Source organism: Kogia breviceps, chromosome 14 (genome assembly GCF_026419965.1).
Source record: "Kogia breviceps isolate mKogBre1 chromosome 14, mKogBre1 haplotype 1, whole genome shotgun sequence".
In the NCBI taxonomy this organism is placed as follows: domain Eukaryota; kingdom Metazoa; phylum Chordata; class Mammalia; order Artiodactyla; family Physeteridae; genus Kogia; species Kogia breviceps.
In genome coordinates, this window is record NC_081323.1 from 4,720,231 (window position 1) to 4,736,580 (window position 16,350).

Below are 16,350 nucleotides of genomic sequence, written 5' to 3' on the forward strand. Positions count from 1 at the left end.
GAGAAGTCGCTGCATTTTTCAGTAGTGCTCTTCCATCCATCAGACTGTGTGGAGTCTGGCCCCCTCACCCACACCTCCTCCAGCTCTGTCCCCAGCTGGGTGGGTTGGCAGGAAAATTGAGATGTATAATATCCCAGTGGAGCCCACGAGCGGCTTGGAGCTGCACAGTGCTCACCTATCAGGTGACCCGAGTCAGTGTTGCCCGTTGACCATCAGTGTAAAAGGCAGAGTCATAAATAAAGACGGGTTTTGGAAGCCGTGATTAAAGCCACAAATCAAAGAGGCATTTGCATGTATGCATGGTATAGAAAGGACGGCTGCTCGTGAGCTGGGTTGGTCTTTTCAGCCAGCCCACTGCGTAGTGCTAGTAATAACCATCAGTAGCCCTCAAAGATTTGCGATGCAAAACATTATGCACTGGACAGATCCGCTCATGCAGGAGCTAATAAATCAGCGTGGGTCTTGTTAGAGAATGGCATTTATGCAGAGAAAGTTTGCCTGTGCAGCTTGCCGTTGAAATTTAGTTAAGTCAACAGAGACCTGCTGTGTGCAGGGGTCAGTTCCACCTTCCGCGCCAACCCCCCCGCCCGCCCCCAAAGTCAGTGAAGAAGCAAGAACGTTCTTTATCTTTTGCATGGGTTGGGTTTGTCTGGTGTAGCTGTTAGAAATAGTGCCAATTTAAGATTCTGCATTAGTATTTATAAGCCTGTTAGCAAGAAGGATGAAGCCACTTTAAATAATACATTAATGGATGGTTTACTCTGGTTTCCCCCCAAATCGTATAAGGCCTTGCAGAGACTTAGTTATTGTTCATCGAAGAGTGGCTAATGAGAAGGGCTAAGAATTATCAATTACATAAGTTCTACGTTAATACAGTTTTCTCTCTCTTTTCTTTTAAGTACACATTTTGCAAGTAAGGCTAGACTCCTTCTCAGCCACCGTCAACCAATCTTCTAACATTTTGAAGTGGACACAGACAGCGGGTCACATCTGTCATGTTTTCTCCCAACCAACGTCCCCTAGTGCTGTGTTAGAGACAGAATATTGGATCGTATGGATAATTGGGCTGGCCCAGGGTGGCGTATCTCACACAGAGTTATAGTGACAGGATGACATGTTGAATGGAGAATCGTAAATATTGGGAATGCCTGGAGAACGGATTCTTAATGAAAATGCTTGCTGGGATAGACGTGCTCTAACATTCTGCCTCCGTCTCTACCTCTGTTCATGTCTGGGTCAATAAAGTTATCTCATTGGACATGGTTTATTGTGTTGATTTTTTCGCACCTTTCCACTTCAGACCAGTTCTGGGGTGGCTGCTCAGCTAGGGCTTGGTGGCTTCATGAGCAATCTCTGGCTTCCCGAACCCCTCAAAGGCAGCAGACAGCCAGTGCACTTTCCTCTGCTGTGTTCTTCCCTTCATCTGGAATGTTCTTTTTCCCTTTCTCAGATCCTCTCTCTCTTCCTGTGTGGTAAACTCCTACTCGATCTTCAAGGCCCAGCTCAAATATCACCGCTGTTGTAGGGAAGCATCTCCCATCACCTCCTTCCTCCTACAAGCAGAGCTGGTCTGCTTGTCTTGTTTGTACCTGTTACCCTATGGCTCTTGCCACCGGGGTATTGTGGGTTGTTATGTGTGGGAAGATCTTTGTTCCCTTGGGAGCTTTTGGAGTCTGGGGACCATGCCTTTGTCATCTCTGAACTGCCAGTGCTCTGTCGAATGTTAAGTTATGGTTTACTGTTGTCACCTGAAATTAACCATGCTGGGTGTGGAGAGGACGTTTGAGATGGGTTTGCTGTTAACACGCCTTCTGTTTTTTGTACTAGATCTTCTGATCCTTTTTGTGATGCAAAGTGACCTGTAAAGTTTCTTTTCTTTCTCTCTTTTTATTAGATCGTATCTATTGTGCTTTGAACCTGTAAAGCACATTCACCTAACATTATACTTAAAGCATTAATTCATACTTAGCCTGGTTTGAGACAGATTGGTGTCTTGTGGAAAAAGCACTGACACACAGGCATGAGCTCAGGGTCCCCTGTGCGTTTTCGCCAGAGCAACCTCATCCAACTTATTTTGTGCCCCAGCCTGTTTTATTTATTTTTATTTTTATTTTTTTATGTATTTTTTTGGCTGTGTTGGGTCTGTTTCTGCGCGCGGGCTTTCTCTAGTTGTGGCGAGCAGGGGCTACTCTTCGTTGCGGTGCACGGGCTTCTCATTGCGGTGGCTTCTCGTTGCAGAGCAGAGGTTCTAGGCGCGCGGGCTTCAGCAGTTGTGGCTCGCAGGCTCAGTAGCTGTGGCTCGAGGACTCTAGAGCGCAGGCTCAGTAGTTGTGGCGCACGGGCTTCATTGCTCCGCGGCACGTGGGATCTTCCCGGACCAGGGCACGAACCCGTGTCCCCTGCATCGGCAGGCGGACTCTCAACCACTGCGCCACCAGGGAAGCCCCCCAAGCCTGTTTTAAATGATGACTCTACTGACAGCGTGCGTTATATTTGGTAGATAACCCTTGAGTCACCCGTCAGTGTTGAGCAGGATCTGGGACAGGGACAAACGCTTTTTCCCCCACGGTTGTAGCTTCCAGAAACACATTTAATGAGGGAAGAGGTGTTCGTTCGCCTGTTTTTTACTTAGTCACCTAGCGTCAGGGTCAAAGGATAATAATTCTGTTGGACTTTGTAAACTGATCAGTGTCTCATTGAAGTAGAGCCAGCCTCATCTTCAGTTGGGTGAGCTTAAGCCTACTGCTTCGGGACCGCTCTGGTTTTGGTTGGATGGAGGTGAGCTTTGTATCTCTTAGCTGGTTTTTTTTTTTTTTGCGGTACGCGGGCCTCTCACTGCTGTGGCCTCTCCTGTTGCGGAGCGCAGGCTCCGGACGCGCAGGCTCAGCGGCCATGGCTCACGGGCCCAGCCGCTCCGCGGCACATAGGATCTTCCCGGACCGGGGCTTGAACCCGCGTCCCCTGCATCGGCAGGCAGACTCCCAACCACTGCGCCACCAGGGAAGCCCTAGCTGGGTTTTTAAACTTGGACCATCCCCCTGGAGGGTAGGCAGGATGCACCAGGGCCACGGGGATGTGGACCCTACGGTTCAGGGGACCTGTGGACACGTGGGTGTGCAGCTGGGGACAGGGTGCTGAGCAGAAGGTGTGGCGGGGGGCCCCCACCCCTACAAGTCAGATAGCGCTTCTCGGCCTTTCCCTTGCTGGTCTTTGTTAGGTTTAAATCATTAGTCATTTTTGGTAAAGGGTCAGTGATGTCCTGTGCAAACTTGCCAATGAAGCTCATACGTGGCAGAAACTTAGAAAGCAGCTGCTGCCAAAAGTCCATCATCATGGAGATAGCAAATGAAGCCGGTCACGATCAGTATTGTTTTCAAAATATTTTAAGGGAGCCAAGAAGGCTTGAAGGTATTAGAGACTATTTTCTTAAGAAGGCTTTGCTTTTCTGTATTATATTAAGCCTTCTTGAGTGGAGTAGGTAACTTTTTTTTTCAAACGTAAGAAAATATAATGAAAAGATTTGAACAAGGCATTATTCATACCCTACTTCACATTTCATTTCTAGCTCGAATGCTTAAGATTCCTGATGTTTGTGGATGACCTGGACTTGTGGATCCTCAGGATAATCGACTGCTCCTGATATCACCGTGTCCATAGACCTTTGTTCCTTGTTCCGTGAACAGTTGCCTGTTTGCCCTCTTAGCAGTGGCTAGAAATGTAAATTCTAGATAATTCTTTCTGAGAGCAGGAGTCATTTTATGTGTTACCGCCACTGTCGGGGGGCGTAGCAAGCTAGCTTGACAGATCGTTATCATTCATTCATTCATTCATTCAGCAGCTTTTACTGATTGCCTGCTGTGGGCCAGGCGTGTCAAGGAGTCAGTAAAAGCTTTTTGCCCTGTGAGTGCGATGGTGGAGGATTGGGGGGTGGACGGGGTGGACCCGTCTACTGATAAACAGTAGACGTGGGAAGAAAACGTTCTGTGTGTCAGAAGGTGATACATTCTCTGGAAAAATAGAAAAGTAGATCAGGGTACGGTGGGGTGTAGGTGGGAGGCATGCAATTTCAAAATCAGGTGGCCAGGGTGGACCTCACTGAGAGGATGAGAGAGCAGAGCTTTTACTGAGAAGAAGGAAGTTATCAAAGAGGACATCTTGGGGAGCAGAGTTCTAGGCCGAGGGAGGTGCTGGGCTGTGTGACGGCCCTCGGCCAGGGACGTGACTGGGGTCATGGGGAAACAGCAAGGAGCTGCGCGGCTGGAGGAGAGGGCGGGGGTGGGAGATGAGGTCAGAGAGGCCAAGGGGGGCCAGGTCATTCCTGCGGACATGAAGCCCCTTCCCTTATGGGACCATCCAATCACCAGGGGCTGCTCAGGTAACACCTAGCTTTTATTTTCACAGTGGTTCTCAACTGGGGACCTGTGGCAGTGTCTGGAGACATTTTTGATTTTCACAAAGTGGGGAGAGGATGCTCCTGGCATCTAGTGAGCTGAGGCCAGGAAGGCTGCGGAATGTCCTGTAATGCACAGAACAGCCCTGCATCCCGCTGTTAGAATGTGGTTCAAGGGCCAATCATGCTGAGGCTGAGAAACCCTGCTCTGTTATTATATAGTTCATCAGCTGTTGATTGATTTAGTTTGTCTTTGAAGACTTAATAAAAAAAAACATTAAAATGTCACGGGAAGAGGTTATTAATCACGGTATCTGGTTAGAATACTGTCAGAGTTGACGTTGAAGATAATGCTGGCTGTTTTCATTCACTTTGTGGCAAGGGGTTCCAAATCTGCCTTGCATGTGCATTTTAGTAAACTCTGGTGCTTTTATGGAGTAGTTCAAAAAATTTAATACATCATTTACAAGTAAATAGTAATAGTCTCACCGATAATCTCATCAATTTGGATTCAAGTAGGATTTTGAAAGGGGCCGGGATGTTGGTCCACACAAAGGACAATGTTTACATATATTTGGAATTTGGAGTAAAAGACACTATTATTCACATATGAATGTGATGCTATAAGTGGGGCATATTGTCCTTGGATTATACCAATCCAGTATTTTTCGGAAGTCTATCATTTGTGTACCACTTTTCCTATTTCTGCTGTATCTATATACCACCTGTATTTTTCTTTGTATCAAATAATTTCTTTTCTTTAAACACATTTTGGGGAACTTGTATGAATTGCTCAACATGAAACTTAAGCAAAATATCGTAAGACAGAAGTAAAATAACATGATAAAATTCTAGGTAGACACAGTTGTCTGCTAAGGATTCTGAGTGTGAGCCCTGCTCTGTGTTCGAAAGGAAGATGAACCAGTTTTAGGGAAGTGTTGAAGACACACTAGTCGAAACGAAACTTTCTTTGATTAATCGGAGAATTGAGAAGAGAATAACTTTCCCACTGTGTGGTTTAGTGATATTTAATGTCCCTTCCCTGTGCCACACTGGGGGACGTGCCGTCCTGAGCTGTCCATAGTGAGGCCAGGTGAAGGCTGTGCACTTGCAGACTCGCTGGTGAGGTCAGAGCTGCAGTTGGAGAGTATGTGACCAACCAGGGGTGTAAAGGAGGCCGGTCCTCTTTGGCTCTGATTGGCCACCAGCGGTCTATTAATGCAGAACTCTCCCAGAGAGGTAGCCACGCGATGACCCGGTTCTTTGTTTTGTACAGGACTAAAACTGTAATTCCACTTCTTAAAACAAAACAAAAATGCCTGTAATTCAGATTTCTTACTATTTCCAGTGAATCTTACACGTCTTTCTTCCCTCTGACCCTCTTTACCTACTTAATATGAATTCCCAAAATTGAATTCTACTATATTCATCGTTAGGGTGGTGGAATACTTTTGATGAACTCATGCGCTTTGTATTGGATGTTGAAATGTATTCATTTTATCGTAGCAGTTATGTGATAGTTTTGACCTGCATTCTGTCCTGAAACTAAGACCTCTCATTTCTGCAAGCAGAGGCGAATGAATTAATGTCTTGGTTTCTTGATAACTCGCTGTGCGTGTGGCTCTAGGTGGCTTTGGGCTAGTTGCTGCACCTCATTTTTGTTTTGGTGGAAGCTAGATTTTCTCAGCTTCTCAGGGGCTGTTAGGCTCCCATGAATTGAATCCAGGTGGCCAAAGTCTTGGGAGACTGACTTCTATAGAAACTGCTATGTATTAAGTGTAGGCTCTGTACCAGGCATTATGTGATGTGGTCCCAGGGCTTAAGGGCCTCCAAGTCTAGCCGTGGAGACAGAAGCAGTCTCCTTAGAGTTAATAATGCACCACTTTATGTAAGAGGTTGAAAACTGACAACTGTACACTTCCATTTCTTACCCTCCTACTTTACGTTGCCATTTTTATTGCACAGCACATCTACGTGTTACACGTTCTCCAATGCGAGGTTGTAAGTTTTGATTTGTATTGCTTAAACCATTGTGTGTCTTTTGAAGAAATCAGGAGGAAAAATAGTTCTTAAAATGTTTTCCTGCATATTTACTGTTTCCAATGCTTGTGATTCCTTTTGAAGGTAAAGTTTCCAAGGGGTACCACTCCTCTTCAGCCTCTAGGACTTCATCGGGCATTTCTTGCAGTCCACATTTGCTGGCAATGTTTAAAAGGGTGTGTTAAAAAATAAATTCTTGGGCTTCCCTGGTGGCGCGGTGGTTGAGAATCCGCCTGCCGATGTAGGGGACACGGGTTCATTCCCTGGTCCGGGAGGATCCCACATGCCGTGGAGCGGCTGGGCCCGTGAGCCGTGGCCGCTGAGCCTGCGCGTCCGGAGCCTGTGCTCCGCAACGGGAGAGGCCACAACAGTGAGAGGCCCGCGTACCGCAAAAAAAAAAAAAAAAAAAAAATTCTTAGTGTGTGTGCTTTTTTGGTTTCTTTTTAGTCTGACTGTGTCTTTCATTCATCTTTCTCCCTGAAAGATGTTTCGCTGGATGTCAAGTTTAGGATTGGCGTTTTTTCTTTCAGTCCTTTAAACGTGTGCTTCCATGGTCTTCTGCTTCCACTATTTCTGGTGAGGAGTCAGGGGACATTCACATCATTACTCCTTGTACATAATTTTTGTTTTTCTTTGCTGCTTTCAAGATTCTCTTTGGTTATCAGCAGTTTGACTGTGATGTGTCTAAGTGTGGTTTTCTGCGTACCGTTGACTCTTGGAGAACTTGGACTTGAACTGTGCAGGTCCACTTATATACAGGTCTTTTTTCAGTAAGAAATACTTCAGTGCTACATGATCTGTGGTTGGTTGAATCTGTGGATGCAAAGGAACCACGTATTTGGAGGACAGACTATAAGTTATACTTGGATTAACCCCGGTGTGGTTCAAGGGCCAGCTGTATTTATCTTCTTGAGGTTTGCTGAGACCCTTGATTTTATATATTTGTTTCTTTCACCGAGTTTGGGGAATTTTTGGCCATTGTTTTGTCATCTCCATTCTGTTAGGTCTGCTCAGTGAATTTTTAAATTTCAGATGTTTCAATTTTAGAATTTTTATTTCGTGTCTTTTTTTTTTTTTTGCGGTACGCAGGCCTCTCACTGTTGTGGCCTCTCCCGTTGCGGAGCACAGGCTCTGGACGCGCAGGCTCAGCGGCCATGGCTCACGGGCCCAGCCCCTCCGTGGCATGTGGGATCCTCCCGGACCGGGGCACGAACCCGCGTCCCCTGCATCGGCAGGCAGACTCTCAACCACTGCGCCACCAGGGAAGCCCCCATTATCTCTTTGAATATTGCCTCTTCCTATTTTCACTAATCCGTCCTGGAGTTCCTACTGGACTTGTCTTAGACCTTAGCATTCCATTCTTCATGTGCTTCAATTGCTGTCCCGTATTTTCCAACTCTTTAGTTCTCTGTGCAGTGTTCTGGGTGATTTGTCAGATCAGTCTTCTAGCTCACTAACTCTCTCTTGAGCTGTGTCAAAACTGCTATTTAAGCCAGCTACTGAATTTTTAATTAAATTGTCTCTATTTTTAATTGCTACTTGGTTCTTTTTCAAATGTGCCTGTTCCTCCCACCCTGCCCTCTCCTCTTTTTTTGTTATATCTACTTTAAAAATCCTATTAATTCTATGCATAATTCTTTGACAGTGTACTTCAGATTTTTTTCTAATATCTCTAAACTTGGGGTGCAAATTCTCATTTGTTGTGTCTGTTAACCCTTTCTCTTGATGGTTTGTAACCATGTATAGTTTGAAATTTTTTATTCCATATTTATCTTCAGCAGGGATTGTTTTATGAAGGTGCATGCTTATTGGATTGTACGTCTCTTTAGAACAGCTTGTTTGCTTCAGCAGGGATGCCTGGAATTGGAATAAATCTGGACAGTGGTCCTCCCAGTTGCTCAGTGTGAGGCGCCTGCACTTTGCAACTCGTGTAAATCTGGCCTCTACACCCATAGGTCATGCAAGGCTGTGGTTTTGATTTCTCAGGAGTGAGCGTCCTTTACCCTACTCCCACCTTAACTGTAGCCCCCTTTCCACAGTTGTCTTATATTGGGGGCTTGGTTTCAAATTCACTACGTGTATTTTTTATCCCCGTATAAACATCAGAAATCTAGTGCCTTAGCCCTACCTGTATGTAGGTCTTAAATGTTGACCATAGGGTGTCAACTTCTGCTAAAGCAGTTGTTTCCTAGCAACGCACAAGTGGTTTATCTTCCAGGGGCTGCTGTGCTGATCTCTGCGGTGCTGATCTCTGCGGCTCCCTCCCCTCCCCTGGCCTCCTCACACCTCCTGCTCTGCAGCTGAGAACCCTCTAGGCGGTCAGCCGCTGCCACCTCAGGGCTCCCCTTGTTTGTGACAAGGAGAGATCTTCCCTGGGAGATCCTAGTGCTGGGCTGCTTCTTGTCCAGTGCCTGGAAACTTTTGTTTCATTGATATTTTTCCTGGTTTTCTAGTTGTGTGAACCTTGCAGGTCTTTTACCTTCTCGGCTGGAAACGGAAGTCTCTCTTGCCTTCCTTCAGTTGCCTCGGAGGCCATAAACCTTGCCTTTGGCTTTGTTGTGCTTTCAGCCTTCATCTCAGTAGGTCTTTTTGCACATCTCTTGAAGGAGCGCTGGGCCGGAATGCAGAACCTTTAGGTTCTAAGAATTCCAGTTTTTGCTACTGGCTTTGGGGGCTCTGAATATAAAATGAGGGAATTTTATCAAGGCATGTGCTAAGGTTCCTTCTTGCTTCTTTATGATTTTATATTATGACATTCATTTTTTTTTTTTAATTCAGTATTTTCATTCATTTAAGTTTCTTTTGGTGTTCCTTCACGGCACTACTTTTTATTGAGCACCTGTTACTTGTTAGGTACGATACTGGGTGCTGGGGTTACAGCCCCTCCATGGAGCAGGCAGAGCTGCTGGGAGACAGACACGAGCAGCCACAAAAGCTGGTGCCAGCGCCTCTGTGGCGGCGTCAGGACGGGAGAGCCACAGCTCCAGGAGAGGCTGTAGCCGGGGACTGGCCTTCCCCCTAAGGTCAGGGAAAGGCTCTTTTGGACAGTGACACCCAGGCTGGGGGAGGGCGTAGTGATTAAGGAGTGATAGTGTCCCAGGCACTGTGAACAGCACGTACAAAATCATCGAGATGAGGGCTTTTGGTGTGTTTGAAGAACTAAGGGAAGGCCGCTGTGGCTGAATCCCGGGCAGGGAGGAGGGAGGGATTTCTTTGAAAATTAAGCATAGTGCAACATCTAGAGTCCGACTGTTTGCGTTCAGATTCTGACTCTGCCGCTGTGTAGCTCCGTGACCTTCGGCAACCTTCCTAACCTCTCTGAGCTCCAGCTCCCTTAATGGAAACGTGGGCGAATATGGTTATTGTCAGGGTTCAGTGAACTACTGCTATACAGGAAGCTCTTAGCACAGTTCCTGGCCTATAGGAAGTAACCAATAAAGTTTAGTTATTATCCAATATTTTATGGCTTATGGCTTTTATTCCCATGTATATAGTTAGTGTTGTTTTCTGTAGTTAGTGTAGTAGAATCATTAATGTTCTCTAATAACAGTTATTCTTTTGTAGAATGAATTGCTAAGTTCTTTAGGTCTCTGATAAGCGGAGGTTTTTGGGGAAATATTTTCTGTTACTTTAAAACAGGAGCTCTTAACCCATGAAGTACACCGTTGGGCCTCAGAGGATGTTTTGAAACCTGATCCTTATGAAAAGTTGTATGTGTGAAAAGGGCATGTATGTCTGTGGACGTCATCAGGTCCCAAAGCTGTCTCTTTTGGACTCGGTGTTTTACAGCCCACTCCAGGCCGGGTCTGCAGCGCTCCTTGACCGTCTGTGGGTTGGAGGTTGCATAGTCTTCCTGGGTCCCGAAAGGTACTGAGAAAAGCCCATGCCACGTGACTGTGGTTAGGGGCCTGGTTCTCCCAGGAGGGACCCTGCAGGAAAATGACATCGTTGATCCTGGCACATGCCATTTGTTTCTACAAATGTCTAATTCCGTGTTAGAATTATCTGGGTAACTGTTATACAGTGTACATTTTTAATAGGCTCTAATCACTAGCCTAAAAGAATTAGTTGAGGAAAAAAATGTGGTTAATGTTTCAAAGAAGAGTCAGCACCTAGGTGCAAACTTGTCGTCTCTTGTTTTCAAGAGTTGTCAGTTACTGCCGAAATTAACCGTGGTTTTTCTATCTGCCGGGTAGGAACCCTATGCATTTTTGCGGTAGTGCTTCTCGCCCGGCTATTTCAGTTCAGGGGATAGGAGGGAAGTCTTTCCACCCCGGACGCGCGGGTGCGTAGAGGGCGGTGGCCAGGGTCCAGGCCAGATCATGAGGGGCCAGATCCCGTTGGTCTTGCCATGCACGAACTCACTTGTTCCAGCATCTGGACCGGGAAGTGTAAGGCTCTGTATGCACCCTATGTGTTAGAATATGGGAGCATAGACAGGTTAAGTCCCGTACTCTGGTCACGCAGCTAATGCATAGAAGTTGGGGCATTCATTCCATTCCGGGGACGCTTGGCGTTACCTTGGAGGGAGGGGATGCCTGCCCTCAGCTGGGGGGACAGGGGAGAGCAGGCTTGGAGAGGAAGAGGCAGTATGACAGCTGGCTCATTTTTGGCCAAAGTGAGTTGGAGGCACCCGTTAGACACCCACGTGGAGGGGTCTGGTTGGGCGTTGCCAGGCCAGGGCTCAGGGTTGACGGGACTCGATATCACGGAGTGGGTGAAGCTGCATAGTGAGGACACTTAGGCCAAGACAAGATATGGTGCCGAGGACTTGCCATCAGATTCTTGCTTAGGGGTCAAACTTCTTTTTCTTTCGACCATTTTAAACGTGTTTGCGTAGAGCTCTGTGGCCAGTTTTCAGTTTTACTTCATAGGGGCGAGTGCTTTGTTCACCTGCTTCTGTGTCCCAGGTGACTGAGAGGGTCCTATCCACAGTGGTGAGAGAGCATCAGACCGGCAGCCCTGAAGGGGGGCGTTCGGCCCTTCTCGAAGGCTCTGGTCTCACCACCCTTCCCTTGGTTTATAAACCTGCTCCCTGCATTTTCCACGCATTGTCAAGTCTGCAGTTCTCCGAGGCTTCAGCCGGGAAGGCCTGCGAGAGGAGAAGGCGTGCGACCGGCCCGTCTCGCCCCGGTGTGACCCGTCCCCGTTGGTGCGCGCTCTCGAGGGTGGCTCCCCTCTCCCCTCTAGATGGGTTTGAGGACTACGGCCCCCGATGCGGCGGCATGTGGGTGACGGCCTTCCTGGACGTTCTGGGCCAGGACAACCTGCCTGCACTCGCCCGCCTGGAAAAGTGCACCTTCAGCGGCAGCATCTCCAACGGTGAGCCGTGCCTGGCCTGCACACGGTTAAGGGGCCACTGGCGGCCACCGGTCTGCGACAGCCTTGCAGGGTGCGTGGTGGAGGTGGGATACGGGCTGTTCCCTGGGTGCCGGGAGCCCGCCTGCACAGCGCTGTGTTATTAGGCTTTCCCATTATTCTTGTTGCTGTTTTACTGACCGCCCGGTAAGCCAGGAAGGAGACGGTGGTGAAATTTAATGGGATTTAAATAACTAGGATCGCTAACTGGCTTTCCTTCCCATGTATGGCGCTCGGAAAAGTGAAAGGTGGCCCGTAACTGAGGAGCACCGGTCGGCGCGTTGCTCGCCCGTCCGTGTCTCGACGGCGCCGGGCTTCGGGGACCTTTGTGCCACTTGTGCCGCACATCTGCTGTCACCCCTCATGGGGCCGGCAGGACCCTCCTCCAGGCTCAGCCCACGCCTCTTCCCTTCAGCAGACGACCTTGACTCTTCCTTCAGGAGGAAAGCGGAGACTAAGGCATCCCTTTCAGTTCCCAGCCAGCCCAAGCCTGCATCTGCCGGCACGTCCCTCCTCCCTCAGGGGAGAAGGCGCTCTCTCTCTCCCATCTCCCTCCGTCTTCTGTCTCTTCCTTGTCACCCCTTCTACGGGCCCTTTCCTTCCACTTAAAAACCCTCTCGCACTCTGACAGTCCTGTGGACTCTACCCGGCCCTCCCGGCATCCCTTCCCTGAAGGACAGGTTCTGTGAAGACTGGTTCCTACTCACTGTCTACTCTTACTACTCCTTTAAAAAATTATAGTCTCTGCTTTCACATCTGTTAAATCATAGAAGGCTCACAGCAAGTGCTACTGAGTGAGCCCAGTTATTATCCCAGACCTACAGCTGGGGAAGTGAGGGTACTGTGAGTGGCGGCTTTTGGTGAGCCGCTCTTCACTGAGACACGTAGTCCACGATTTAGCAACTTTCTCTTTTAGGGTGTGTGCTTTTCACGTCCAGTGTAAGAGCCGCCTGCCTCCCCCCAGGCCACCAGCGTATTTTCCTGCACTGTCTTCCTGAAGTTCCGCTGTTTCCCGTTCACGCTGGGAGCCACAGTCGACCTGGAATTGCTCTTCTTGTTTGGTGCGATGGGAGGGAGAAGTCAGGTTTCACTTCCCTCCTGTGGTCTCCAGTTAACCCGGGGCCATCTATTGAGAGCGCTTTGATCTCTGCTCTGCATTGCCACCTTTGTCTTCAGTCAGGTGTCCGTTTCTGGACTCTCTAGTCTGCCACATTGGCTGTGTATCTGTCCTAGCACCAGGACCCCACCGTCCTCATTACTGCAACTGTGTCATCAAAGTCTTGGTATCAGAGACATTACCTGATACCTTGCTGTCCCACTTTGTTCCTCAAGATGGTCCTGGCTGCGGTTGGCCCTTTGCATTTCCAAGTGTATTTTAGTACCAGTTTATCAGTTTCTAGAAAAGAAACCTGCTGGGATTTTCACTGCAATTGCATTGCATCTATAAATCAATATGTAGAGAACTGACATCCTTACAATATCTAGTTTTCTACTCCTTCCATTTTTTAAGATCTTCTTCACTTTCCCTGTGTGTGTGTGTGTGTATGTATACACATATATACATATACATGTATAAACATACACATAAATAACTATAAAACTATAATACATGGTTTTCTGTTGTAGAGATCTTGTGTATCTTGTTAGATTTAGTTCTATGTATTTGATCTTTTAGGCTAATGTAAATTGTATCATTTCTTAAAAGGTATATTGTAATTGTTGTTGACATGAAAATGGAATTGATTTTTATATTTTGATTTTGTCTCCATTGATTATGCTAAGTTCACTTATTAACTTTAATAACTTCCCTGTGGATTCTGTGGGTTTTCTACATACTACAGTGATGTTGTCTGTGAAAAATGATGGTTTTATTTTTTCCTTTCCTATCTTGTTTTATTTTTGTAGTAGCTACCTCTCATCAGCTTAAGAAAATTTATATTTCTGGGTTATATTTCTGTTTTGCTAGGAGATTATTTTTAAACTTTAAAAGATGATCTCAAACTTTTAGAAAAGTTTCAAGAAGAGTAGGAAGAATTCTTATGTATCTTTTACTCAGATTTGTCACCTTGTTAACATTTTGCCACATTTGATTTAAATCTCTCTCCATATTTTTCCTTTTTGGTTATCAACCATTTGAGAGTAAGTTGTACACTTAGTGTTACTTTTCCTTTAAATCCTTCAGTGTGCATTTTTTCTAAGAACAAGGGCTTACCTCATTTACTTACATAATCACAGTTCAATTATCAAAATCAAGAAATTTAAGTTTGATACAATACTATTATTTAATATGTAGATTTTAATCACATTTTGCCAGTTGTCCTAATAATGTCCTTTATATCAGGGTTTTTTGTTTGTTTGAGTTTTAGGTCCAGAGTCCAAGTCCGCATCATGTAGCGCATTTAATTTTCGTGTTATTTTAGTTTCCTGTAGTCTCTAACAGTTTCTCAGCTTTTCTTTGCCTCTCTTGGTATTGTTGACATTTTGAAGAGTATAGGTCGTTTATTTTATAGAAAAAAATCACTAAGAGTTTTTAAAAATCCTCAGTGGGGTCTGAATTTTATATCATGCTTCTTTTATATCTGAAGGGAAGAATGACTCTGGGATGGGGTACGCCTCTGTCCTACTTTAGTAGACGGTGCCAGTTTTCCAAAGTGGCTGCCATAATTTACTCTCCCACCTTTGCCCTACATTTTATCTGCCAGTTGATATTGTCAGATTTTAAACTTTTAGCCAATCTGGTAGTATGGTAGTGTATATAACGATATCGCTTTTTGATTTTAATTTACACTTTCCTTATTTATGAGTTTGAGCACCTTTTCATATGTTTGTTGAACCTCTGAATTTCTTGTGAAGTATCTGTTTAAATGTTTTGTTGGGGTAGGGGATGGATGGATTGTCTGTCTTTTTCTTAATGATTTGTAGGAGTTTTTTGGTTTGTTCTAGATTTCAACCCTTTGTCAGTTGTGTATGGTAGACATCCTCTCTCTTTCAGTGGCTTATGTTTTAGCTTTATTTATGGTGTTCTTTTGGTGACCAGAAGCTATTCATTTTAATGTAGTTAAATTTATCAACATTTTCTTTTATCCTTAGTGCATTTTGAAGTGTCTTTAAAATGTCTTCTTCTACCCCAAGATCATAATCGTATTCTTTTATATTGCTTCAAAGGCTTTAGTTTTTTTTTTCTTTCATTCACATTTAGGTCTGTAACCCATCTGAAATTGATTTTTGTTCATTGTGTGAAAGGCGGTGGCGGGGTGGGGGGCGGGGGGAATCCAGCTTCATTTTCCTAATTGTCACAATACCACTTACCAAAATATGTCCTTTCCCCAGTGCCATGTCTGTTATAATCTGATGTCTGTTCATGACTCTCTGGACTGTCTCCTTTTCCAGTGGCTGGTTTGTCTCCCCACAGCCAATACCACACTGTCTTGATTACTGTAGATTTGTAGGAAGTCTTGATACTTGATAGAGAAAGAATTATCACCTTGTTTTCATTCTTTGACATGACTTGTTTTTCTTGGTCCTTTGCATTTCCATATAAATTTCAAAATCAGCTCATCAGATTCTAATACAACAAAACAAAAACAACACCTATTAGGCTTTTGATTGGATTTGCATTTAATCTGTTCATCAATTTGGAGAGAATTGCGCTCTTTACAATATTTAGACTTCCGATCCATAAACATGGTATATCTTTCTATTTATTTAGGTTTCCTTTAATGTCCCAATAAAATTTTCTCTGTAGAAGTTTTGTGCTCTTTTGCTGGTGTATTTTAAAGGAAATCTAAGATATTATGTCATTTTATCCATTAAAGACTTCAATCTAACTGCAGTATCATTATCACACTCAGCAAAATTAGTAATGCCTTCCAGTCTACCAATCTACACTCAATTTTCCCTGACTGTCTCAAAATGCCTTTAAAAAAATTATTTATTTATTTGTTTTTGGCTGTGTTGGGTCTTCGTTGCTGTGCGCGGGCTTTCTCTAGTTGCGGCGAGCGGGGGCTACTCTTCGTTGCGGTGTGCAGGCTTCTCATTGTGGTGGCTTCTCTTGTGGAGCACGGGCTCTAGGCGCGTGGGCTTCAGTAGTTGTGGCATGAAGACTCAGTAGTTGTGGCTCGTGGGCTCTAGAGTGCAGGCTCAGTAGTTGTGGCTCGTGGGCTTCATTGCTTTGCAGTGTGTGGGATCTTCCTGGACCAGGGCTTGAACCCGTGTTCCCTGCCTTGGCAGGAGGATTCGTAACCACTGCGCCACCAGGGAAGTCCATCAAAATGCTTTTTTATGGTTGGTTTGTTTGAATCATGATCCAGATAAGGTCCACACATTTCATTAGGTATATGTGTCTCTTAAGTCTTTTTTTGTTCATAGTTGTTTTCCTTTTGATCTTAAATCTCTTTTACTCTCTCATTGATTTTCCCTGTCATCTTCCTCCTACATCATTTATTTGTTGAAGGAGTCATTAGTCTTTTTTTTTTTTTTTGCTGCATTGGGTCTTCGTTGCTGCGCACAGGCTTTCTCTAGTTGTGGTGAGCAGGGGCTACTCTTCGTTGTGGTGCACGGGC

At 45.6% G+C, this 16,350-nt stretch overlaps 1 protein-coding gene across 1 annotated transcript in view; it reads left to right on the top strand.

Annotated features, from left to right (window-relative positions):
• The window catches only part of LOC131741029 (serine/threonine-protein phosphatase 4 regulatory subunit 1-like), a 70,774-nt gene that overhangs the window by 7,200 nt on the left and 47,224 nt on the right, over nucleotides 1-16,350 (top strand). Inside the window, 1 exon segment of the mRNA XM_067012964.1 lies at nucleotides 11,621-11,777. Coding sequence (XP_066869065.1) covers nucleotides 11,621-11,777 — 157 coding nt within the window.